This window comes from Lepisosteus oculatus, chromosome 18, assembly GCF_040954835.1.
Source record: "Lepisosteus oculatus isolate fLepOcu1 chromosome 18, fLepOcu1.hap2, whole genome shotgun sequence".
NCBI lineage: Eukaryota > Metazoa > Chordata > Actinopteri > Semionotiformes > Lepisosteidae > Lepisosteus > Lepisosteus oculatus.
In genome coordinates this window covers 4,675,481-4,701,652 of record NC_090713.1, presented here as the reverse complement: position 1 = coordinate 4,701,652, position 26,172 = coordinate 4,675,481, and the positions used below count along the sequence as shown (strand labels likewise).

At 39.9% G+C, this 26,172-nt stretch overlaps 1 protein-coding gene and 1 gene segment (V, D, J or C); one reads left to right on the top strand and one right to left on the bottom strand.

Annotated features, from left to right (window-relative positions):
• Positions 1 to 26,172, bottom strand: part of LOC102696545 (Ig kappa chain V-III region MOPC 63-like) — a 100,524-nt gene that overhangs the window by 33,531 nt on the left and 40,821 nt on the right.
• LOC107075978 (L-amino-acid oxidase-like) lies at positions 2,801 to 15,075 on the top strand. 3 transcript variants are annotated; one of them, XR_001477424.2, is made up of 8 exons: positions 2,801 to 2,850; positions 3,334 to 3,373; positions 6,187 to 6,299; positions 10,132 to 10,333; positions 11,448 to 11,522; positions 11,964 to 12,081; positions 14,516 to 14,560; positions 14,841 to 15,075. XR_001477424.2 is itself a non-coding variant. In XM_069180574.1 (5 exons), the coding sequence occupies exons 1-5, from the start codon at positions 4,138 to 4,140 to the stop codon at positions 12,048 to 12,050; spliced, it is 576 nt and encodes a 191-aa protein (XP_069036675.1). In that variant the 5' UTR covers positions 4,110 to 4,137; the 3' UTR covers positions 12,051 to 12,336. The 3 variants fall into 3 exon arrangements, 1 of the variants encoding a protein (XP_069036675.1); XR_001477423.2 differs by lacking the exons at positions 2,801 to 2,850; positions 3,334 to 3,373 and adding an exon at positions 4,110 to 4,236; XM_069180574.1 differs by lacking the exons at positions 2,801 to 2,850; positions 3,334 to 3,373; positions 14,516 to 14,560; positions 14,841 to 15,075 and adding an exon at positions 4,110 to 4,236 and having other exon boundaries at positions 11,964 to 12,336.

Here is a 26,172-nt window from a genome sequence, read left to right as displayed (position 1 = left end):
AATAATTGAAAGAAATAGAATTGTATTTCAATGGATCAGAGCAAAATGCAAAAACTGGTAAATACAGCAACATCTAAGTGTATTAATGACTCACCACTGTGCTACTGGTTATTCATGTAACATTGCCCTTCTGAAACATTTGTGCTGAAATAACCAGCAGTCGACTCAAGAGTAGCCTCCCACAGGCCATTTCAGAAAAAAACTCAACTCCTGTGATCCACTGAGGATATACGCTCTAACAAGTAACAGGTTTAAGGTTTCAGGGCTTTTGGGAGTTTTAGGGTTCTGCTAACACATCTCATAGAGTACAGATGAGTGTAGCACTACTTCAGTTACATCAGTGTTAGAGCACCTTTACAGTGGCATTCCAGGGATTACAACTGGCCTGATTCATTGGGAGACTGAGTCCCTGATTGATAGTGGGATGGGTGTACAGACAGCAACCCCAGTGTGTTATAATGAGCCCAGGACTGGGCAGGACAAGTTCTAAGGAAGAACCACTTACACTTATGTTCTTGATCTGCTGCCAGGTCCTCCTGTTATGGTAAAGCTGCATTTATAATTACTTTTATTATAATGTATTGCTATATATTTATTAATTAATGCTGTATTAAAATACAGTACGATCACTTAAAGGCTTAAATGCAAACTCCACTTCAATACCATAAAGTTGTAAGTAAAGTGATTTAAATAATGTACATGAGTGCTCACCAAATTCAAATATTTTGTAATATCCTGAGATACTCCATTGCATTACATGAATAACTTTCACATTACATTTATCTGTGATTCTTTACCAGGCATCTTCTCTGGCTTTTGCAGAGGCAACAGTATTGTTCCTCTGCTTTAGAACAGATTTGTCCCCCTCATAGTTTTTGGTAAGGAACCATAATTCATAGTCACTGAAATAAGATGCATATAACTTATTTTCTTTTGCCAGGTTTTACTTGAGCTGATGAGGAATAATTGTGGTCTCCCCCTGTCTGCTCCCACCATTACAGGACCACTGTACAATATACAGTGCAGTTCAGTCCTTTGAATGAAAATGTTCCCTAAATGTAGCCAACCAAAAAAGAATGTGAGCAGACAAAGGCTAGGGAGGAATCATCAATGCAATAAAGAATGTATTCCTCTTGTGGGTTATTGTGTTTTTTTCCAAACATTTCTTTTTGTGTGAATCAACTAGTATAGTTGATTGACAATATTAGCATTATTGTATCATTTGTGTAATCGGTATTCATATATACAGTATACTTGTATACTGATGGAAAAACCCCCAACATTTTCTGGAATGAGAATACTATAGTTATAGCTTATGTACTTTCACGAAAAATAGTCAATATGTCTTAAGCCCTCTGACCAGCAATACAGCTTGTGCAGTGGACATTGCAACTTGCCAATCACAAAAAAGCTTGTTAGGTGCACTTTTACCCAACGAGGTCCAGGTGGAACAATGCCTGATCAGGTCACCTTTAAAAAGGCCTTAATTCAAAGCTTAGGTCACTGCAAGAAAAAGGCCACACTTAGTCACTTTTCTGTGCATTACATAATGCCTAGAATGTCAACAGATCCAATGTCCAAGATCCGGTCGCCGTCAAGTGACTACACCAGAGCAGGACCGACAAACCAGACTGGTCCATCTGAGAGATTGTTTCAGATCTCCCACCCGTAATGCTGCTGAGACTGAAGGCAGACACAATGCCTGTATCAGTGACAGGACAGTGAGACTCCATGCTGCTGGACTTAGAGCAAGGTGACCTGTCAGAGACCCTCTGCTCTCACCTCCTAGACATCACACCTGACTGGCGTGGACCAGACAGAGGCTGTGATGGACTCGTCAGCAGAGGCATCAGGTCCTCTTCACGGGTGAGTCATTCTTCAGCCTGTTCCATGGAAATGGGAGGGCCACTGTGTGGAGGAGGAGGTGATGCATTTCTTTTTTCCATCAGTATATATTTTCCATGAGTATTCCAAAACTTAGTTAAAAAAACTGGGCCAGATGGCCTTGTGGTATAACACTTCTTGGATTTTAACCACTGAATCAGATGTGCCCTAGAACTTAACCAGTACACCAGCTGTCCTCCTGATCTAACAAGACTGGACCTAACCTATCAGAACAAGACTGGACCTGAACCACTGGACCAGCTGTCCTTCAGGTATAACAAGACTGGACCTGATATAAATACTTCACACAGACAGCACCCCAGGAACTGAACCCAGAGCCCTGGCACTTGATGGGAAAGTATCTCATGGAACCAGGGCAGACAGACACAAGCACGCACTCATACACACTTAACCCATGGTCAGTGGGTTAATGCCAAACACAAACCTACCTTTGTTAACAATATGTTGTCTAAAGAGACTGGACAGCTCCACTGAAAGACACATCTAAAACATAGCTTGTTTCCTCACAAAAGAAACAATATGTTTTGAGAAAGATGTTGGAGGAATTTACAGAAAATCTAATCTTCATGCTTTGCTTCACAAGAAGAGGCTGTGTGATGGGACTGGGTTCTTTTAATTTCCTCAGGGGCTGGCAACATGTAAGTTTTGTCAAAGTATGAAGCTAGCTCTCACTTACTGCTGTTTCTTCTGATTCTTTGCCTTTAATTCATCTTGTGTAATAAAAGCAAATTATCAATAAACAAAATGAATACTTTTTCCCGCATGGCTTCTTGGGCAAACTACTTTCTGGAAAAACGAGTTAAGTGACTGTGAGGCGCGGATGTCTTTCCTTCAAAGATTGCCAAAACAGATGCTCTCCTTCCCGCTGCAGAGAAGATATAAATACGAGACACAAGGGCAACAGGTGGATTCACAACTCTGAACGTGACAAGATCATCCCTCCAGGTAAGTGACAATTAGAAACATTTTTCACAAGGGAAACCCAACAAAAATGCTATTATTTTGGATTCTAGTGATGGAAACATGGATGTTCTACTTGTGCACTTATTTTTAATGTCTCATTAAAATAATTATTCATGCAGCTCTTTTGTAGTTTTAAAATTGAATCCCACATAGCATAGCTGTGATAAAACAACCCTATTATTTAGAACTGTTGTCCTTCTGTTTCTTAAATGGACACACGGTAGGTGCTGAAGACATAATTATCCCCCTCTGGTTTAAACATCCAAACTGAGTCGACTTACAGGGAGTTTTGTAACAGGTACGCACTTTTCTGGGATTAATTGAGTAATTCAGCAAACTGCAAGGAAGTCTAGTGCTCGTCTCCACACCAGCAACTCCTACCAGTTGGACTCTCCGGTACTATATAGTTAAGATGGTACTGTACCTCAGTGCAAAGGTCTGATTGTGCTTGTTTTTTCTTTATAGAAAGGAAAAATGCAGCCTGGGACCATGGCATCATGTGCAAGTAACTATGTTTTTTTGATTCTCTCTCTAACGATTCTCATTAAATCATAAGCTATTCTGGAAGGTTTTCAGCTCAACTGCATTTTATGTTAAAACTAAATGTTTATTTGCAAATTAAAAGTGTAATTTACTTATGTAAAAATGAATAATTGAAAATCTTAAAGTTTGATTTTAATTTTAACGTTTCATTTCTAAATTTAGCTTCATCCAGTTTAGTGGTTGCAAAGGACATATTGTCCAGTTAGTGAGGCAGTTTTGATGAGATTGTCATCACAGAGCAATCCCTTAATCAAGCCTCCAAAACAGTTCACCTCCCAGACCTTGACTCTTCTCTCAAGCAGAGTGCTAGGTGTACAGTGTACAGGTGAGGGTTCAAGCAGGGAGCATCAGTCAGTGGGATGAAGAGAGACAAGAAAAGATTAATGACTTGATGTCTCTGGTGCCATTTGCCACACAGTGTTTCATTAACATGCATTTAGCTTTTAAGAAAATATAGAAAGGTCCTCCAGCCTGAGCTGTTCTAGAACCTAAGAATCTGAGTCACTGGGCCTTGTGTATTAAAATGTTAGTACCCCTGTATGTCTGTCAAACTCACAGAAACAAGTGTAGTCACTGTCTGGTTATTGATTTGTACCTCTGTATAGTTTTTTATAACTTCTTTGCCCTGTACGGCACATGTTAATGCTTTTGTGTCCTTTGCCTAACCTGATATTGCTCTTCTCCCCAAAGTCGTCTTGCTGGGCTGCTTTGTGGCGCTCTTAGCACATGTGCAAGCTCTTAGCACATGTGCAGAACTTTGTGATTGTCGGAGCAGGGATCTCCGGATTAATCACTGCCAAACTCCTGGAGGATGCTGGACACAACGTATGATTTTCCCATACTGTCTCAGGAGGCAGGAGTCTCACCCTCAGCTCCTAGAGGGTCTAGCGTCTTCTGATTTCTGTTCCAACTCCATGATCTGCACAGTTAGACATCTACAGGCTGGTCTTGTACTTCTTAAGGTCCTGGACAGCTAATTAGTGAAAACAATCATATTGCTAATGGCAGTAAAAGCTCAGGTAATTAAATGACCCTACTTATAAATGACCATACTTATCCGGTAACATAGGGAGCAGTGGCACTGTGGCTAAGGATCTGTGCCTGTGGCTGGAAGGTTCAAATCCTGTGGCCGGCAGAGAAATCCTGCCCTGTTGGGCCCCTGAGGAAGGCCCTTAAACCCAGCTGCTCCAGGGGCACTGTATAAATGGCTGACCCTGTGCTCTGACCCCAAGCAGCTTCTCTCCCTGTCTGTGTGTCTCATGGAGAGCAAGCTGGTGTATGTGAAACGACAAATTTCTAATACAAGAAATTGTATATGGCTAATAAAGTGATCGTATCTTATCTTATGACATTAATCATGTAGACAAACTATGAAACTCAGGAGGAACAAAAACAGAAGATACTAGACGCTCCATGAACTGAGTCTCTGACCCCTGTTCTGATTTGTGGGGGACAGTTATTATAATGTTCCAGCCTTGTATTTCTAAAACATGTACAGTACATTATTCTAGTATAGAGCAGGTTAAGATTGGTTCAGCAATTCCGTCTCCGCCCAACTGCTTGACAATCCTCTTAGCAGAGCAGGCTGACGTGGGATGCTGGAGGATGGAAGGTGTTAGAATCCTGTTTGGTGCTTGTGGTAACTGAAGTGGCTCAGGACTGAGTAAATCCTTCCACACCTCATCCACTGACACTATATTACTCTTCTGCTCCGGGTTGAATTTTGGAGACCTTAAGTTGCAATATTGATTCAGCAAAGATTTTATGGTCTGTTCTCATGTTTATTTATTTTCTTAAAAAACATCAATTTCATTCACAAGGGCCAATTTTGCTATGGTGCCAGGTGGCCATGAGTTGTTTTTTTTTTTAATTAGATGTGATGTATAAGAAATGTATGGACAGATAGCAGCATAATTTGCAAAACAGGAACATTTTGTGGATGCTGTATTGTCAGTAATACAGTTAGAAAACAGTACCTTTGAAAAGAACACATTCAGGAATTCTTGTTTTCAGCATTTTTAAAAAATATTTCTATATTGGCTTGCTTTATTCCATTTGAGAACTGGAGTAAATGGAGGACACAAGCAGAAAGGATCCATGCATGAAAGGTGGAGCTCTCTCCTCTCTCAGCTGTTCGGAGTTGAAGGGCCACATAAATGCCACTTCCAGCACATAAACACTGACACGGAACACACTCGGGATTGATGATACCACATGGAGAATCAGGCACAGAATGGTGTTGAGCAAAGGAACCATTAAAATATCCCAGACAGGACACATTTTCTTTTCTATTGGCTACCATTCTCCACCACATTCAGATCACTTACAAATTTTTATTGCAGGAATATATTTGCCAATATAGTATTGCAAATAGTACCCCAGCAGGAACCTGTCATTGCATTGTGTCAGCATTAATTAAGATTATCGTTTCAGCTGACCTGCCACTAGAGGTCATTAGGTCTTCCGTTCATCGAAAACTGCATTACATGATTCATCATAAGACTAATTAAATAACAGGTGAAGGGCTGCAGGCCATATTCTTACAAAGGATTAATTTAAACTTAGTTTGGTATATAAAGAGACACTCAGAGTGGTAGTAGGTGTTGGGTTTTGTGTTGAGTATAGTCCTTTGATTGAATAAAGTTTCTTTATGGTAATTTGATTTAAGTGTGTTTCTTTATGTGCTTGGTTCCCATCAGTCAGCAGCTGAGAGATAGGCCTGTCACAGTCCTGTTACCCTTGTCCTCTGTACCCATAGTGACTTGTTCTCTACAGGTCCAGATCTTGGAAGCCAGTGACCGAGTGGGGGGGCGCATTCTCACCTACAGGAATGAGAGCAGGGGCTGGCATGCAGAGCTGGGCACCATGAGAATTCCTGCAACTCATGAGTGAGTGTTTCCCTGGAGTGCTAGCTTCAGGATTTGATAAGGCACAAGATGACCTGAAATAGTGCTGATGTTTAACTTTTTACTATTGAGTAAGTTGGTAGAACAAAATTGTGATTATTGGTGCAGCTGAGAAATTAAATGGTCATGCCAGGCTATTTAACAATATTAGCCTGAAATTGTGAACACATGGTTAGCATGCAGCTCCATATTAGACTAGAGTGCTACTTTAAGAACAATTGCAATGAACTTGGTCGCTGATATTAGTAAGCAGCTCTGTACTAACTTGTTCTCAATTGCAGTGAAACCAAAGTAACAGCTGCTGCCCTCTAGTCGTTCTAAAAGTAGGGAACTAACTTTAACCTCCATATAACTACATATACAGTAGTTTAAGCATCTTGGAAGCGTACTAAGCAGAACACTGGATCACGTTAGAATGTTCCGATGTATAGTGGAAATGGAATATAATGGAACTGTCACTAAGAAATTCTCCAAGTGATGGATCATGTTGTAATTAATTAAAATTGCTTTCTGTTACATCACAATTATTCTTAATTAAGTTTATTCAACATTATTAGATACTTTATTAATTCTGTGAAATTAATTGCAGTGCAACAGCAGCCTGGCATAGTCAACACAGCACAGTGTAACAAAATGATACAATAATACAGTACAGTAAGTACAGACAGTGAGAAGTGCAGTTAAAAGTAAAAAATTGAGTATACAGAATTGCTCACAGTACAGAAGATACAAAACAAACCAGAATGTACAGTACACAAAAAGATGTATTGCACATTATAAATATATTGCACAAATCCCCAGCATATATTGCACAAAAATCAGTTGTAAACAGAGAATTTATTTTTAGTCTAAAAACAGGTCAATGTCAATTTTGCCCCTGCCCAGACACATAGTGGATGAGTTGAAAAGTCTTATGACAGAAGGCAAGAATGACCTCCTGTAGCGCTCCCTGTCACACCATGGTTGAATCAACCTATTGCTGAACGTGCTCTTCATTCTGACAAGCATGTCATAGAGGGGGTGGGAGACGTTGTCCATGATGGTCATTAATTTGGACACCATTCTCTTCTCAGCCACTACCTCCATGGGGTCCAGATCAGACCCAATGAAAGAACTTGCTCTTTTGATGAGCTTGTTCAGCCTGTTGGCATCCCCTGCTCTAACCCCAGAGTCATTAATAAATGACTGTCTGTTACATTTACATCTAATTCATGTAGAGCCTTTAGAATGTGATGGTGAATATTCTGGCAATTGAAGGAAATACACTCCATTGAAATGTATCTACTGTAAGTGTTAAATGTGCTCACATCTGAGTAATGAATATTTTTATTGGGATGGAACTCTACACTTGTGGTTCTCAGGGGAAATCAGGGATCTTGAGGGATTAGGGGTACAAAGAAATAGTTGTGTAGGGAAATTTGAGGGTTTGCTAAAGAGAAAAGAAACTGAAAGTGCATAAGACTCAACTTTATAGTACAGCTACAGTATATGAGAGCAGGGGCTGGCAGAGCTGGGCAGATCTGGGTGCCATGAGAATTCCTTCAACTCCTGACTGAGTGTTTCCCTGGAGTGTTAGCTTCAGAGTTTGATTTGGCACAAGAGGAGCTGAAATAGTGCTGCTTATACACAATAGAAATAAAAGCTATTACAATATGGTTCAATTCAAATCTATAGCTGCTGTACTAATTTCTTTCCTGACTAATTGCAATTCAGTTTTGCACTAGTACCTGTAGTTACAGACCCTCATTTGGTGTAGTTTAGCACAAATGCACTTCTTAAATTCTTAAATTAAAACTTTATTTGTCTGGGAATTACTCAGTTATATGAACATGAGACAGACAGTAATTATATTAACATGGCCTATATAATAACTTATTAATCAGATGAATTGAAATGCTCTGAATCGGGCGCCTCCAGCAGTTTGTGCTCATTAGAACAACATTAGAACAACAACATTAGAGCCCTCAGCACCGTACTAAGCACAAGTTCAGATGCTCTGCAGCTTTGTTCCACACATTTTGTGTTGCAAGTGAGCTCAGAGCTGGAGATATACACCACAAGGTACCATATTAACTAGTCAGCAAAGTTAGAAAGTAGTTCTAGTTAGAAAGCAGCTGTGTGCTGTATCAAAGTCCATTGCAATTGACCTACAGTATTATATTCTGCTCAAGCAATAGTTAGAGTTCACTGACTGTGCACTGCAGTGGTCAGCATTGCTGCCTTGCAGCTCTGAGTCTCTGGGGTCAATAATGGACCTGGAGTGCTGTCTATGTACAGTAGTTTGTTCTCCCTGTGTTTGTGTGGTATAGGCTGTGGCTGCCCCGTGACCCTGCACTGGAAAATGGATGGGTTCATTCTCTACACTTGCCTAATAAGGGATTTTCGATTTTCCTCTTCAAAAACATGCCTCAATCAAGAGGTTTTATTCTCCACTGGGATGTAACATGAACAAAGAAGTGATGGAGATGTTTATGCATTTCAAAATGGAGTTGAGCTCTTTCATCCTTATGTGACAAGGCAACCTGCTCTTCTCTTCCAGAATGTCAGATTATTGACAATCACTATTGGGCCCCTGATAAAAGATTCTTCTTGCAGCTTCCTTTGTCACTAGTAACTGAATTGATCCTGGTCTTATTGACCTCAAGCTAATCAGCAACTAAACTTAACCAGATTAAAAGCATCCCCCAGCTCTTACAGGCTGGTACCTTAAACGGAACTACAATCCATTTTCTAACCTGTCTTATCCAGTACAGCCTTGCTGGGAGCTGGACATCCTGAGTCAGGATACGGGCTGTCCATCGCAGGACAGACACAAACACAGAAATGCACACACCAGGGACAATTTTTCTAGCAATCAGCTAAGCTACCAGTACTGTGTGTTTCTTGACTATGGGCAACAACACACAGAACATGGTGAGAGCACACAAACTCCCATCAGAGAGCTCTCCACAGAGGTCTAGACCTGAACCCAGGGCTCCAGTGCACATCTAAGATGTTTTTTCCTTTATCACTCTAGGTCATGATAGGTCATCACTGATTAAAAATCAAGAGATTAAACAGCAGCATTCCACAAGAGTATAACAGGTTTCTCAATGTTTTCACTATATCTTCTTCCATAAACAAGTCCCAGCACTGCTTCCTTCTCCCTGCCTAGGATCAGGAGGGTTAGAAATAACAGAGCAGTGCAGACAGGTGGCAGTGTTGCAAATATGTACAGGAACAAGTAATATGTTTATTCCATGCTGAAAAGAGAAACATTGTGTTTCCTTTCTTCTAGGAATAAACCTATTACTTGTTCCAATATACTCCTATTAATCCCCTGAGCCCTGTGATCCTAGGAACTCATCCAATCCTAGGATATGTTAACAATCTTGCGAGTATCTGGATTTCTAGGTAGCAGAATTCTAAGCATCCTGAAGAATCATCCGCCTTCTCAAGATGTCTTCTTGACTAACAGATATGGTTTTCAAGCTTTTAAAAAGTCTAATCAAGAAACTTAGCTGTATGTTCTGAAGCCATATTTCCTTTACATTGAGTGAATGCCTTCCTCTGTAAAGACAAGTTTTGACTTAAACACACACCCCAGGTCCCTGAACAGGAGCTTTAAACAATATTTTGGACAAAATTTGTCTTGTCCTACTGTTGGATTTTAATAGGACACTCAACAGTTTTGTGGCAGAACTATTATATCTTTATATTAACATGATCATATCTGTTAAAGACAACAGTTACCTAACAGAGGAATTTACATTCTGATATTTCTCACCTCTGCATTTAAATGTTCTGTATTCTGTTACTCTTGTCATATTATCAGACTAGTCCTTCACTATGTACAACACTATGGACTCAAATTATCTGAGTTCATCCACGCAGATGAAAGCACGTGGCACTTTACTAATGGGAAACTCAACCGGGTGCATGATGTTGATAAGAATCCAGATCTTCTGGGCTACACTGTGGAGGATTCTGAAAGGGGGAAATCTGCTAAACAGCTGTACTCTGAAGCCATCAGAAAGGTAATATATCCATGAGAGTTCTGACTGTGATGTTCACAATCTAGAGGATTATGTCTGGTGGGGTAGATTAAAGGTTTTCAATGTGAACCCAGAAAAATGGGTGGGTAAATAAACCCCTTCCTTGAATCTTTTCTAACTTTTACCCTGGATTGCTGGTTTGGTGACCTGTATCTGAGAAGCAGGAACAAACTGGGGAGACTTGTGAAAATATGTCAGAAGGTCAGTGGTGCTGATCTCTCCATTCACTTGTTTTGCGTAAAGCACAATCCATCTGCGATTATCCTTCTCACCCCTTGTTTATTAATTAATCCAGTTACTCCCATCAGAACGCCGATACCGACTCCCCAACTCCAAAACCAACAGATTTAAGTTCCCATTCATACCTGTAGCCATATCCTTACTTACCCCTTGACCTTCAATGTAAATATGTCTGTATATTGTTGGTTCTGTCTTTTTTTTCCTGTTTGTCTGTACACCAATGTACACCAACACTGCTGCTGTAAAACAACTTGTCCCCTGGGGATAATAAAGACACTCTCTCTCTCTTCATCACTGGCCTCATGAATACATTCTGGAATGTAGGATTTCCATAGTGAGACATGAGTGACCAATTGAATCCCAATGGCTGAGACCAAATGGACGAAAGCTGAAGCTGATGGTAAACCAGAATAGCAACCCTTATGTGGAGAGCAGAAATGGGTCTGTTCTACTTTAGAGGTGGTATGCTTCCTCTGGACCAGCTGTCCTAGATAGAACTGAAGAACTGGTGGATTTCAAAGTATACCAGGAGATTTTAGTCAAAAAGCAGTATCTTCTGACCTGAAGCTCAAGCCTGGTCACAAGCAGAATTTTCAACAGGAGAACAATAAGAAGCTTGTATTAATCTCAATGTCCAGAAGGTTAAGCTCAAGATCAGTGCTGTTAATTGGTAATTGCAGTCTCTAGTGGCACATTGATGTGATAGGCTGAGTTTTAAAATGAGTGGATGAGAAGAGTCATCTAAGATTTTATGTGAAAGATTAATAATATGTCACTCTGTTAGACATGTTATTGAGCTCATGAAAAATGAGATTTTCATGGCCTTGATGATCTAAGAGAATATTTTGTCATCTAGGTCATTGACGAAATTGAGAAAGATCCATCACAGTGCCAGCGTGTCCTCAAGAAATACGATATCTATCCTGTAAAGGTGACGTTGGCTTTGAGTTCTGATCATGATGGTTTCTAGCATTAAATATCCCCACAGTGTATAGAGAAAAAAATGTTGATGACCATATTTTAAGATAATAATCATGTTAGAGCCTTCTACACATAAATTAATAGAGTAAAATATACCTTAGATACACCTTACACTGTAATTTGGCAAAAGTCTAAAGATTAAACCACTTGTGTTTGTTTACAGATCTAGTTTAGTTTTTTTAAAACGATTGGTATCTGGTGGCACAGTAGTTAGCATTGACAGAAGACAACACATCCAATTTCAGTAATTAAAATAGATTAAATTAAAATAAATCTGTGATTTTTTACATTGTTGTCTTCTTTTACAAAGAGCTTACATGTTCCAAGCTTTAAAAACTATATATTACCAGTCAAAATGTATTTTTGATTTGTCTGCTCTGTGTCTCAACAGCAATATCTAAAGAGAGAAAGTAACCTCAGCCGACATGCTATCCAAATGAACAGTCCCTGTTTTACACGGCCTTCAGCGAAAATCTGAGGAGGGAGAATGACATCAATGTTGACGTCAAGTGAGATTTTTAAACCTGTGACATTTTCTTACGTAGTAAAACTAGGTTTGGAAGGAGGAACATTTTGCAATACTGACAATTACAATGATGACAGTGGACTAACTACAAAGTTATTCAATTTAATTCAAAATACTTTATTCATCCCCTAGGGAGTAATTTAACAGTCAGCACACAAACCTGAGTGATACACTGTCAGTGCACTTTGTTTATGATGTATACCTTGTTGGGGAGAAATACAGTATTTTTCAAATGTCATGCATTGCAATTTCATCTTACTTATGTCAGGGTAAACTTGTTTAAAAGGAAAGTTGGAGGAAATTTCATTTAAGAATGAATGTGTATTGGGCAGTACAGTGGTGCAGTATTTAGCATCGCTGGGGCCCTGGGTTCAATCCCAGACCTGGTATGCTACCTGCACGGAATCTGTATCTGTATTTTCTTCTTGTTTTTGTGTGGTTTTCCTCCCACAGTCTAAATGTTTACTGGTAGTTTCACTGGCATCTGGGAAAACTGGCCCTGGTATGAATGTGTGTCTGTATCTGTGTTTTTGCTCTGTGATGGACTGGCGTCCCATCCAGGATGTACTGTACCCTACATTCCATCCGTTGCTTGCTGGGATAGGCTCCAGCTCCCCAGTGACCCTGAATTGGAAGAAATGGTTAGAAAGTGAATGGATGGAGTTAATGTATCACTTTCAATAGTATCTCTACAAACTACATTTGAAAGGTTAGAAACAAGAGGAGGCTATTCGGCATGTTTGGTAGTTTAGTAGTTAATTGATCCAAAGATCTTATCCAGGTGTTTCTTGAAAGATTATCAGCTTCAACAACATGGCTGGGCAGCTCGTTCCGCAGTCCCACAACCTTCTTCCTTTGCGTGAAAAAGTTTCTCCTACATAGATCTGTGGAGCTGATCTGATAACTTATTCAAATTTTCCCACACCCTCAATTTATTCAGTTATTCAAAAAATGGTCCCTTGAACAAGTTGCCTTAAACATGCTATCATACGGAAGTTCTTAACTGAAGTTAGGGAGGTGCTCAATTCGGCCCTGAGTCTATTTGACATCCTACCTCTGGTGTCCTACAGCTTTAAACGTCTACTATCTCTTTTCAACATAATGTCTACATTCCATACGGTGCCTGTACACTTCTTCTGTCTCTGTTTTTCTATTGGTGGCATTGTGGTTCACTTGTTTCTTTCTGTAGGGTTGAGCCTCCTCATCCTATGGTCAGGAAGTTGCCTCTTAACCAAACGAGTTAAGCCAAAACTTATTATACTTAAACACTCAAATGTTTGCAAAGCATCAGAGTCTTGGACGCCATTATTGCTCATAAGGTATACAGTATGGTCCCCGATAAAGAACCTTGGACAATTTCTGCAATTCTAAAATTCAATTAGAACTCGTGACTGATTACTAAATCAAAGACAAACATGACCTAGAAGTGTCGCAATTTTAACATTTTAAATATTTTTTCCCTTGTTTTCATTGATACCCCACCTATGTTATTGACGGGGCCCTCGCCTGAGGCAAAAACAGCCCTCGGATCAATTATTATTGATCAATTAGGAACTCCCAGTCTCAGAACCGCATTTCATTGTGGTTCACTGTGCTTCCCTACCACCCTAACACACTCTCTATTCCCAGGACTATTAACAACTTCCCCATCTTAAAGGATGATCTCTCCACTGTACTCCACTGTTTCCAACCACCCAATCATACTACAACCACCTAATCTGCATAACCTTCTTGTTGACAGTTCCCTAGACCGCCCCCAGCAACCATCCACACCAGGTACTTTCCCTTGCAACAGAACTTGCTGAATCACTTGTAAATATATATCCCATAGCACGCATATTCACATATTCACATATTCATCAATTCCAGATCACTTCCGATGGCATCTTGTATTTCCAGCAACTTTATTTACTGCATCTCTTGCAGAAAATTCCCAGCTATTTACCTTGGTGAAACAGGCAGGAGACTGGGAGACCATTTCAGAGAATGAAAGATCTCTCTTTCACTCCCACAGTTTCCCATTTCACCTCTAACAGCCATGATCATACTTATCTCTCCGTCTCTGTCTCAAAGAGGGGTTTTGGAATTCCTCTTCCAGAAAGACATCCAAAACCAAACTTATCCTGAAACTAGGATCCCACCTTCCCCCTTCTCCCAACAACAGACTCTTTTCCATCTAATCCTCTCTTCACACCTCTCTTCACCTCTTTTTACTTCACACCGCCTGAGTGTCGATACTGCTTCTCTTCTGCTCCCACCTCTTCTCCACTCCTGGCGTTTGTTCTCCCATGCTTTATCAACCTTCCAGTTTTCCTCTCTCCCTCATCCTTGAAGAAGGCTGCACAGCCAAAATGTTGTGTAGCTTTTCTTTTCTTTTCTTTTCAGCATGGAATAAACCTTTACCTGTTCCTTTGCAGCCTGATGAAGTCATCAACTTGAACTTCTGAGAGTACTGGAAAATCGTAAGTCAAATGATTAATAAAAATGCAAAGGAACAAGTAATAGGTTTATTCCATGCTGAAAAAAAGAAGAAAGAGAACACAACGTTTCTGCCGTGGAGCCTTCTTCAGGTTTTTCACCTGACACCTGAAGAAGGCTCCACGGCGAAACGTTGTGTTCTCTTTCTTCTTTTTTTCAGCATGGAATAAACCTATTACTTGTTCCTTTGCGGCCTACGCATGCTGACGCAGCTACCCACCTGAATAATAAAAATGATCTGTCCCTCTTATCTTTTTACCCCAGATTTTAGAAAATATATGGAGGCACAGATTGGCTGCCTCAGGCTGTGAGAAAAGACCTTCGGAGCAGCAGTGTGCTTCTGAATTCAAGAGTTTTGGAAATAAATCAGACCAGCGAGGGTGTCCAGGTTGTCCAGGCAGGCTCCCCAACCCAAGTCCAACAGGTTTTGTTTAGGTGTCTCTAAGGAATTTATAGGTCATTTTGGAAACAATACAGTACATTCACTCCACAGCTACAAGGCTTCCTTTACCTGTATAGTTCAATAAACGCACACAGGTGACATATAACACTGTGGCGAAACAGTCCAACCCTGGTTTGGAGGCGAGGACGGTTACACAGGATAGGCAGGAGGCAGGTTTGAAGCTTCACAAAGGCAGAGGGTTTTTTGACCTTTTAGTTACTCTCATCTCCAGGGAGAGATAAGGAGAGAGACTGCACATGGAGAGAAAGGGGGTCACACTTTCTTCTAGCTCATCATGCGGTACCAAAAGAGTGAGCTTTAAGGGCCTTGGACTCTGTGAGGCCTGTAGACCCTAACCGTCTCTTGGGAACTGTACAGTTGTTTCTCGCCGCAAAGTCATAATTGTGCGGATACCTCTGTAGTGCTGTGTGGGTCTGTGTGGGTCCGTGTGGGTAGGGGTGGGACAATGTCCACAGCCACTGGCTCCATTGGCACGCTCACAGGAAAGGGTTGGAGGGATCTGGCAGCTCATGGTCACAAGGGGTTATCTTTCCCATTCTCACTCCTTTCACAGTGCACAGTACTGACAGTCAGTTGTTGTACAGGGTCCTCGCTTTTCCGTGGAGCTCCTCATGTCAGTGCTACACCATCAACCCAAAGGTCTGGAGTTTGGCAATCCAGTAGGTGACCTGATCTTCAGGCTCCTTAAAGAACAGAAACTAATAAAAAGAAGAAAGTATAAAATACAATAACATACAATAAATATATCAATCAAACATTCCATTCAGGGATATAATTAATAACATGTTTAAAATTAAAATAATAATATGATTGATGCTCAAAATTTTTAATTCTACTGTGAGATTTCTGAAGGATAAAAAGGTAGACCAAAATTCAGACAAACCTCTTAGGTACATTTGATAATCATTACAACCAAAACAGTTACAAAACTGAAGCTTACTGCAAGTAATTATGTTTCTGAGTAAATGTTCATGTTCAAACAATTTCTAATGTAAACCCAGAGAGCAGTATGTGTTAGAAATGTAAACCCATGTAAATGGATACAACTTACAAAAGCAGCCATTCAGGATGCGGACCATGTCATCTAAACACAGCACTGTAATACACAGTTTAAACAGTATACAACTTAAATATTGTCCCAAGCATCGACCAGGATACCAAAAACAGGCATTTTCTGTTGACAGCCCAAATGTTGGGTTTACAAAGTAGTGCAGTCTTGCAACAGAATATTTTTAGAAGTGTGGCATAATTATTTGCTGTGCATTCTGAATGTCTGGATCTGTATTAATTGTCGTGTCCAGTTTTAATATTTTTAAGTAATACATGAAGCAATTACCCTATAGTTATCACAAATTCAGTATTATCAAGGACCTCAACTTGAATAAATTTATAATAAAAATACATTTAAAGGCACTTTGAAAAATTAACTTTACAATGAAACCTTATAGAAAATTAAAGAATTATTATTAACCATGCCAAAATAGATTTTCTTACTGGGAAAGATTCATACGTTGTCTTTGTATAAGATCATTTATAATTAACCATTTATTGCACAATTGTTTCTTATATTTTATATTTGACCTTTCAGGGGAACGATACAATTTAGATTCTGTCAAAAAGTATAACTCTTTGTTACACAATCTTATCAGATGTGTTACATATTCTCTCAGAAATGTCACGAACACAGACTGAGATCCGTGTCAGGTCTTGTAGTAGACCCTATGCGATGCGGTAAGAGCTGGAGAAAACAGGAGGCGTGGTAAAAGGAAACACACAGGGGTTTAATAGTGCACAAAATACTAGTGACGGTCCGTGAGACAGTGTGTGGGGAAGACAAAGAATAGCATCCAAATCCAAACAGGTCCAAAAGCAGGTCAGGGCACAGTCCAAGAGTCCATCAGCGAGTAATCCATCCTGGGGTGCAACAAGGTTAAAATCCCCAGAAGGGGGGAACACACGGACAGACAAAACATGGAGGTCCAAGGGTGACGGGGCGAGATCCTCCCCGACCCTGGGCTCAGAAAGCGGGAGGTGTCGGGGATGAGGCCTATGCCCTCAGGAGACGGACGTAGGGTTTCCTGGTGCTAGGTGGGCCTCGCGACATCCTTACCCTAATGATGAGCCCCGAGGACTGGAGACGGCACAAGGGAAGCTGCAGAGTACGAGACCATGGAGGCAAGGAACTATTGGTCTAGGAAGTGAAGACTACAGGAGACACTGGCTTTGGAACAGAGGTACTGTACAGACACATTTAATACCTGGAGGAAAGGAACAAAGAAACTGGCCCGGCTAGCTGATACAAACTGAGGGAAATGTAGCACAGCCCATGGGAGGATTTGTAGTAATACCCAAATGGAGACTGGGGAAGTTGGACTGAGTGGTATCCTCTAAGTGTCTGTTCTCCTCTGAGCCATCAAAGATGTTTACAGATACTAAGAAGAAACATTCTAGTGGTATCTCTTCAATACTTTAAGGAAAAGGACGGACGACACTCAGGAATTCAGTATGACCCTCGGAAGGACCTTTTGTTGCTGCAAATGCTGATTTTGTTGCGTCTTTAGTGAATGTGAATGTAGCATGTAGAATGTAGAATGTAGTGGGTTGGAATCCCACTGCTGTCAGGTTCTTCTGTGAAGATACTGCTTCTACTGACTCATGGGGTGGCTCTTTAGCTAAGGATCCGCGCCTGTGGCTGGAAGGTTGCCTGTTTGAATCCCATGGTTGGCAGAGAAATCCTACTCTGGTGGGCTCCTAAGGCCCTTAACCTCAACTGCTCCAGGGGTGCTGTATAAATGGCTGACCCTGTGCTCTGACCCCAAGCTTCTCTTCCTGTCTGTGTGTCTCATGGAGAGCAAGTTGGGGTATGTGAAAAGACAAATTCCTAATACACGAAATTATATATGGTTAATAAATTAATCGTATCTTCTAAAATAAAAAAGGGCATTTATATGATACAAATGCTTGTCACTGGTCTGTGTGTGCACTGGTGATTCTGGGAGATAAACAAAACCTGTGGTAATGTAGAGGGCCCCTAGCACCCTGTTTGTATTGCTAGGTGGCATAGTCGTATACGAGGCAGGAAATAATGGTTGTTTGAGGGGCGAACTCACTGTGACATTAGCAAGCTAGTAGATTTTTTTTTTAAGTAGAGGCCAAGTACAGAAACATTGGCAAGGAAATTATGGATGGCTCAGAGCTGCAAGTGAGCAGTTCACAAAAGGTTCACAAGACCAATTCTCCACCAAGGGAGTCAAAATTCCCCTTCAGAGGAGGACTAAGAAAATATTGACGACAGAGGTTTGAATAAATGTGTAAATAAATTATTGCGTATTCAGGAATTTATTGAAATGTTCATGGAAAATATGATGTTGTTTTGTGCAATGCTATTATGATTACAGTATACAGTAACCTATTTGAATTGTTTAAACATGTGACATAGTGGAAGTTTATCTCTGCTAGTCACCTCTAGGCAACCCCTTAGACTAGGAATGCGGCATGCTCGTTTTTTTTTTCTGACAGATGCATGGGCATGCACTAATAATTTCCTTGACTGCAACTACTCTGCTTATCAGTACTGTTATACCAGATACTCATATGGCTGCCTCAGCATTCGCCTCAGAACCACACATGTAGCACTTGAGCTCAGGCACACAGATCTCTCTAAAAAGGAGAACTATTTCCTCATCCCTAACCAACTGGATACCTATACACCAGTTCCACATCGATCTTCTACCTACATCTGGGGCATTTGACATAATACTGGTGCAAAATGCAGCTATCCACTCACTGTTACACGTCAGACTCTCTGCAAGCCTGTTTCATTTCTGTTGATGTTTTTTGAATGTATTTCATCAATTAGATAGAATACATCTGGAAAACACTGAACATACCATGACTAGTTGTGTAAACTGAATGCTAATAATGTGTGTATCAAAACACAGGGTGACTATACTTCAGATCTTGCAGTTTTTATTAATTGACAATGTTAAGCAGCATTGACTTGGAAATTTGAGGGAAAAAGAAGTGCACATTGTATTATTAGTAACAGAGTGTACATTGTATTATTAGTAGTACGACAAGGAATTCTAAATAACAAACAATGAAGATTCCTCAGAATATATTGTATTATTAGTAGTAGTTCTTCAGGGAATTTTAAATTACAAGCAATTAAGATTCCTTAGCATACGTCCAATGTTTAAGTGAGGATATCTATGATAATGTTTACAAATAATCTACAATGGTGCAGAAATGTGCCAAAAATGCTTTTTAAGCAAAGAATGATTTCATCTTTACTGTATTTGTTGAAAGAATAGATTCTCCATTTTGATCTATTTGGTATCGAAAATAACCAGGTGTTGCTGTAAATCTACTTTGTAGTGTGGTCATGCCCTTCTTCATCCACCCAGGGGCCTGCTCCTAACTTGTGGATCTTGATGCTGTGGTCAGCTGCTATAATGAAAGATTTTCCAGGACACTGTAGTTGAGCACAACGGTTTCCAGGCAAGTATTTCCGTCATGCTCATCTCCCACAAATACAGGGGCATAGTTTACACCTTTCTCAGGAAACGGTAAGTGTGTGTTGATATTGAGTTGAACGTATTGGTCCTTGAGTACAGACTTAAAAAACTCTCCACCATCGTGTAGCACCATTTCTTCAAGCTCCTTCTTATCCACTCCATAAAATATACGAAGTGGCTTCCCAGTTGCATTGGTCTTGCAGACTGTGGAGTAATTATGCTGTTATTTACATTGCCAGTCACTGAAGCTCCAGCTCCCATATTGTCTTTCTGGTTGTGCTGCTGAAACTGTTCTGAAAAGCAGAGACAGATACAGTATTAGTAAATTAAAATAATTTTAATTTTATTTACATTTTCAACTTTTTTTCATGTTTGTTTCATGCGTAGGAGAACAATATACCACACAGTCATTGCAGAGAAGAAAAAGGAACTTACAGTTGTGAGAAAGAGTGAACCCTTGGAACTATGTGCACTGTATTCCTGCATTAATTGCTCCTAAAGTGTGTTCTGATCTTCATCTACATCATAACAAACAATCTCATTAAACAAATAACACACAAATGTACTGTTTTAACACACAAATAACATACAAAAACACTTTGTCATATATACTTTACACATTACATATACTTTTTCCAGCATTGGCATTGAATGTTTAAACATTCTGTTCAATATAGACAAGAAAAAGTACAACTGTTTGTGTGTTATTTGTTTAATCAGATTGTGTTTATTATTATGACGGAAATGAAGATCAGATCACGTTTTAGGAGTAATTATAGGGATACAGATATTTTTCAAAGGGTTCACAAACATTTTCTCAAAACTGCAAGCTTTTAAAGATTTTCACAAATAATGAGGCAGTAGTTTAAAGAAATAAGATGTAACATTGGCCTAAACTGTGATACTGTATGTACAGATGCAGCCATTCAAAATGTGTGGGCGATACCGCATTATTTTCCGGTACACTGTATGCACCGCAAGTTACCGGTAAATACCGCAAGTTACTGGTAAATACTGCTAGCAAAATAATAGTATCCGGAATTTCCGCAAGGTGGAGCTAATAAAGCTCAACCTCTCATGTTTGAGCTGTGGCCATCAAAGTCTTTAACGAAGATATTACTAATAGTATTAATAATAAATGACCTTGGACAAGCTGTAAACTCAAAGTATTGCCCTGGTCCACATTCTTTTTTTCATTGACCGTCTTTGTAAAAGTAACACCACAGCATTTCGCAATCATGCAAAGTACAGTAATTTTTGAGAATCGATTCACCATGCCTTACACATACTCATAAAAGAGATTGATTTAGGAACATAAACATATTACCGTATGCAAACTGTACTGTATACAGTATGTATATGTATATTTAATGTCTTAACTGTGCCCGTTTAAGTATTGAATATTTATGTGGAATTTTACCACTGAAGGGAAATCTTAGTGCCTGAGCATAAAAAGAATAGGAGCATACTGCAACGCGTGTGAAGGCCATAAACGATATTAATTTTGGAACATAAACATACAGTATATGGCTGATCTCTGTACTTTAAAGAAAAAAAACACGAAACATGGTTTCATTATGACCAGAATCGGTCTTGAGATATTTTTAACTTGATTTACAGTATTTGAGAGGTATGTCTTGACAACGATACTACGTAAGTACTGCTCATGTACTGTATATGTTTCTAGGTTTATATGATGCATTTCATACGGTCAAATTACTTTTGAGCAACTGATAAGAAGCGCGAAACGGTATGCCCAGGGCGTTTTAGTTTCGTTTTGTGCGGGGACTGCTTTAACTATATCGCCGTGGATTGATTAGAGATATCAAGTACATACAAGTCATTTTTTAAATGTTGTAGTTTGTCTTGTAAAAATGTTACGAGAACATCATCTGTCAACAATTACACAGGTTCTGTTTCCATATTGCGGATTTTGGTTACGTAATATTATTTTCTAATTTCACGTTGTGAATATATGATTTGGGAAAACAGAGCCGCAAAGAAGAACATTATGGGTTGTTGTTTTTTTTTGCAATTTTATCTAGAACAAGCAATGCTTAAACCTTTGTCTGATTCTTGTGAAACTATCCACACGGCAGTTACCTACAGTAGGAGTTGACTTCAGTGATGTCACTGATGGGATGTTTCTAAAAATCCATCCTCTGTAAAACATCTTCTCTAGTTGTCCTGCATATGTATTCGCTAATGAAGCTGTGTGTTCTGAGCCTGGATCTCTACATTTCTGTATGAACCAGCTTAGAGGGCTAAAGACAGCTTGTGTTTAAATTGAGTGTAAGGTAATTTATGCTTCTAAAGTCATGGTCAGCATTTATTATTGTACTGTGCTGTAAACTTGTTCTGTGCCTAGTCACATTATTTTATAGCGTTTTTATAGTGTTATCAAATCTGGTGGCGCTGTGTGTTAGTTTCCCGACTCCCATGTCACATGGTCTGTAATTGAATCCCATGAAACTACTGTATGACTTTATATTTTAACAAACATTTCTTTGAAAAAATGAAAAATGACCGACCAACGAGTGCCCAAGAAAATCTTAAAAATACCACTTTTATACACACTATTTCACATGTTAGTTAAAGACTTTGATGCTTAAAATGTTTAGGGAGAAATGGAATACTGGTGTGTATTTTTTCTTTAAAGTACCGATTCCTGGAATCTGACTGGCTGACACCCTTCTGAAGTGGTACCATAATCTCTGGTATATGGAAAAGAAAGCGTAGATAAAAAAGCTTGGATTCTCATGTATCTGGTACAAGTATCTTTCAATACAGTCTTTGCTGTGCTCTTGAGGATCCTTGTGATAATTTGAGCTCTGGTTGAATGATAAGTGTTGCAGTTTAAATAATTTTCGTATTTAGAAATTATGAAACGCTCTGTTAAAAGCAAAGGAGTTCTTATGTCCGTTACAGTAAAAGAAAATGCCTGACAAAGTAGGGCTTGGACAAATTCCAAGTGCTTGTACAAATGTGCTAAAGAAATGAGCAAAAAAAGGCATTTATTCCTTTATCGTATTGGCTAGCTAATGTCCTGTCCTCGTTAGTTAGATCAACGAAATGCTGTGGTGTTTGTCAAAGAAAAAAATAAAAGTATTTTCGTTTAAAATGACGGTTAGAAAGAATGTGGACCAGCGTATTACTTTGAGTTTACAGCTTGTCCAAAGTCATTAATTATTATTACTATTAGTAATATCTTTGGTAAAGGCTTTGATGCATAAAATATTTCTGCATAATTAAAATATTTATGATAAAGTTGTACTTTTGTCCAACTGAGCAATCTTGCTTTCATAAAATATACCAACTTTTTAATGACTGATGATTAACATGCTGTAATACACAGTTTAAATTTAAAAGCTCAATTGCTGTACATGAGAGGTTAAGCTTTAGTGCCTCCTTCTGGCAGTTTTACAAGCTGATTCCGGATACTTTCCGGCTTGACGTCTGTAGCGGCAATGCTTGTTAATAAGACAGAATTAAGTGTTGCTGTGCTTTCCCAAATGAGGCCCCATCTCTCTCTTCATCTCTGTGGTGCAGCCACAGAGAAGCAATTCATGCAGGCTGATTTAAAGATGTTTTCTTTTGATAAGGGACAGCTCCCAAATGGGGATGCACTTAGCTAAGCCTGGCTATCATGATCAATGGTCATCCATTGGCGCCTATCTGTCTAGGGAGTGCCAGATGGACATCTGGACTGCATTCCTAGGTGTCAGGAGTAAGTGACTCATATCTCACCTTGATCAACCAATCAGGGACTGGTAGGGCCGAGTAACCCACGTGGGTCTCTGATGCCCATGAAACTTTCAGCCAATGAACGAGCTGAAGTTCCTCCAGGTAAAAACAGGCAACACAGAGGGCCTGGGAGACTATTCTAAAGAGAATTCCAAAAGGAGAATTCCAGGGCAGGACGGCCCAGGAGCAGAAAGGCTCCCAAGGGCAGGACATTCTTGCAGCGCGCCTCCTGACCATCCTGAGACTAAGCCCGGACAACCACGTAATGGCCAGTGTGTCCGAGTGCCAGAACTTTGCTTTGTTCTAAGAGTCTAGAGCGGAGGTTGCCACGAGTAACCAGAGGATCCACCCAAGGTTAGCACCAGCAGCAAGCCTTGTGAACAGGTCGGAACTGTGGATAGCTGAATCAGTATTCAGAACTAGCGCTTCATCAGGAACGAACCGGTCCTCTTCCTGACCTGCTGGGACCCACAGTCATCTTTTCTTCTGTGCACAACTGTGCTAGTTTCAGCCAAAACTAACTATCCGGTCTTCAGAGAGCATCAGCAGCGCACCGTCGCAAGCGGCGCAGCACAGCCTGGCACGGAGCCAGAGAGTGCGGATTGGACAGCAACAAGCCTGCAGCTGCTTCTTTGTGCCTGCAGGAGATCTGAATCCCCAGAGATCGGATGAGTATTCAACTTCACTGCATTACTGCTCGAGAATTCAATTGTTATCTCAACCAGTTGATATCAATTTAATTCCTAAGAGTTATGTACTTGTTTTGAGTATCTAATGTAGAAGTTGTAACCAAGTTCAATTACGAAACGGTCTAAATGAATGATATACCGAAAGTATGTCCTCTTGATATGTGTAACTCTTTGTAACTGAATGAATATATATATATTGTATTCTGATAACCCTCACGATAAGATCTGTTACATTTATATGCATATTCTATGTATTTATAAATGTATCCTCGTGTATTAGTACCTGTGTGTGTGCGTCGTTTGAGTTATATCGCATGGTTGGATTCTAAGGCCATTAAAAGAATCAATTTCGTGATTTACTGCTACAATTAATAATTGTCCCAGTTAATGCCCAAACCTCTACAGAACTGGTGCCTCGTGAGAGCACACTACACGTCTAATGATGCGTTACACCACGTGATACTGTGTTTTCATGCGACACGCCCACCGTTGTATACCGCGGAATACCCCACGCATTTTGAATGGCTGCATCTGTATTTATGGAGGCTATGGCCAAAATCAACGTACTGGGCACCTTGCTAGCCAACGCTGGTAACCTAGAGCTACTTGAAAAACTCAAGTCTGCCCCGCTGGAGTTTGCAGCATCTGTCAAAACTTTAAAACCCCCTGTAGAGATGTCGACGGCCAACCCGGTCTTTAAGATAACTGCAGAAACGTCTAGGAGACAATCATTAATACCCACATGGTTGTCTTTGTAACATTTTTTCTCTCACCTGAGGCTATGTGTGTTTGTGATAAATGACTTGACTTGAAATGTATATTAAAAAAGCATGAGCTTTATAGTTACTGTAAAAATGTTTGTAATAAATGATTTGGATGCAATGTGTATTAAAAAAGCTTGAGCAATATAACCTTATATAACCGTGAATGTATAATAAAAATATTGTATTGATTTTAATTCATATTTTGTGTTCTTTTTAAAAAAAAATAATAACCACAAAGACAATGAAATGGTTCGAATTCATTTTTATTTTAGACGGGTGACTAACATTTATGACATGTTTTAAATTGTCATAAGCACACACATAATTGAGCATTCGTATTTTCAAATGGCTTAAAAGGGTACAGAGGTCTCCGTCTCACACGTCGTCAGTTTATCAGAAACATTTCAACCATGCAATCATTCTGGATTGCATTCGTAGAATAAAGTTCTAAAATGTGTCTAAAAGATAAGCATTTACATCTATGGTATAGAAAAAAGACACAATGTAGTCCTCAGGTCACTGCAAAAGTATCTTGCAATTGTCTGATGTTGTAAAATTTTGAATTGGCATTTCTGTTTAAGAAATCAATAATGTTCTTGGGAAAGAAAAGGCTTCGGGTGAAAACCCGTAGGAGTAGAAAAATTCTGCTCTGTTGTCATCTGGTAGTTTTATAGCGAGCCAATGTTCGCCAGGGAGGTCGTGTGGGTGAGTATTAACTATTAAACTAAAAGGATGCCACTCCAGTCTCTCGATTGGCAGTGCATCGCCGGGGAACACACCTAGAAAACTGTCTCTGGTGTAGCGGTCTCGGGTTAGAATGTCTTCCAGCTGTTTGGTGTTCATCTTTATGTGTAGGTTGTGTGTCCCCCGTTTTTTTAGCTGAAGTCGTAAATGACTTGACGTCTCATATCAAGCTCTATCACGTTGTCGAACAGAGCGTTCACGACCATGTTAACTGTAGTGGGTAGTGGTTGTGCGAAGCGTATTTCAGCTCTCAGATTACCCGTTTTGATAAATGAATAATGACCTGTGCACTCATCGTCGGGGCTGAGGTTGAAAGCGAACAAAGTGTAACCGCACGCATACTCCTCGCGGTCCACCAGAAGAGCTTTGTCTTTCAGACGCTTCCCGGCTGTTTCCACCAGATTAAAATATTCACGGACACAGTGTCCATTCTGGAAGTCGGGTTGAAGCGGTTTAGTGGGGATTTGTTTACCGTCCGCGTAGAGAGACAAAAAGTTAACATTGTAGTGTTTAAAATTGAAGGGGTTTTGTGTAAAACTGCCACTGAATGCTGCGTTGTCCACAAATGCCAAAATTACTACTTTGGGCCACTGCCCGAGAAAGAGGTTTTCTTGGTTACACACGCGGCTCCCTGCAGGCAGACTGAAGACTTTCATCTGTACACAGTCTATGAGG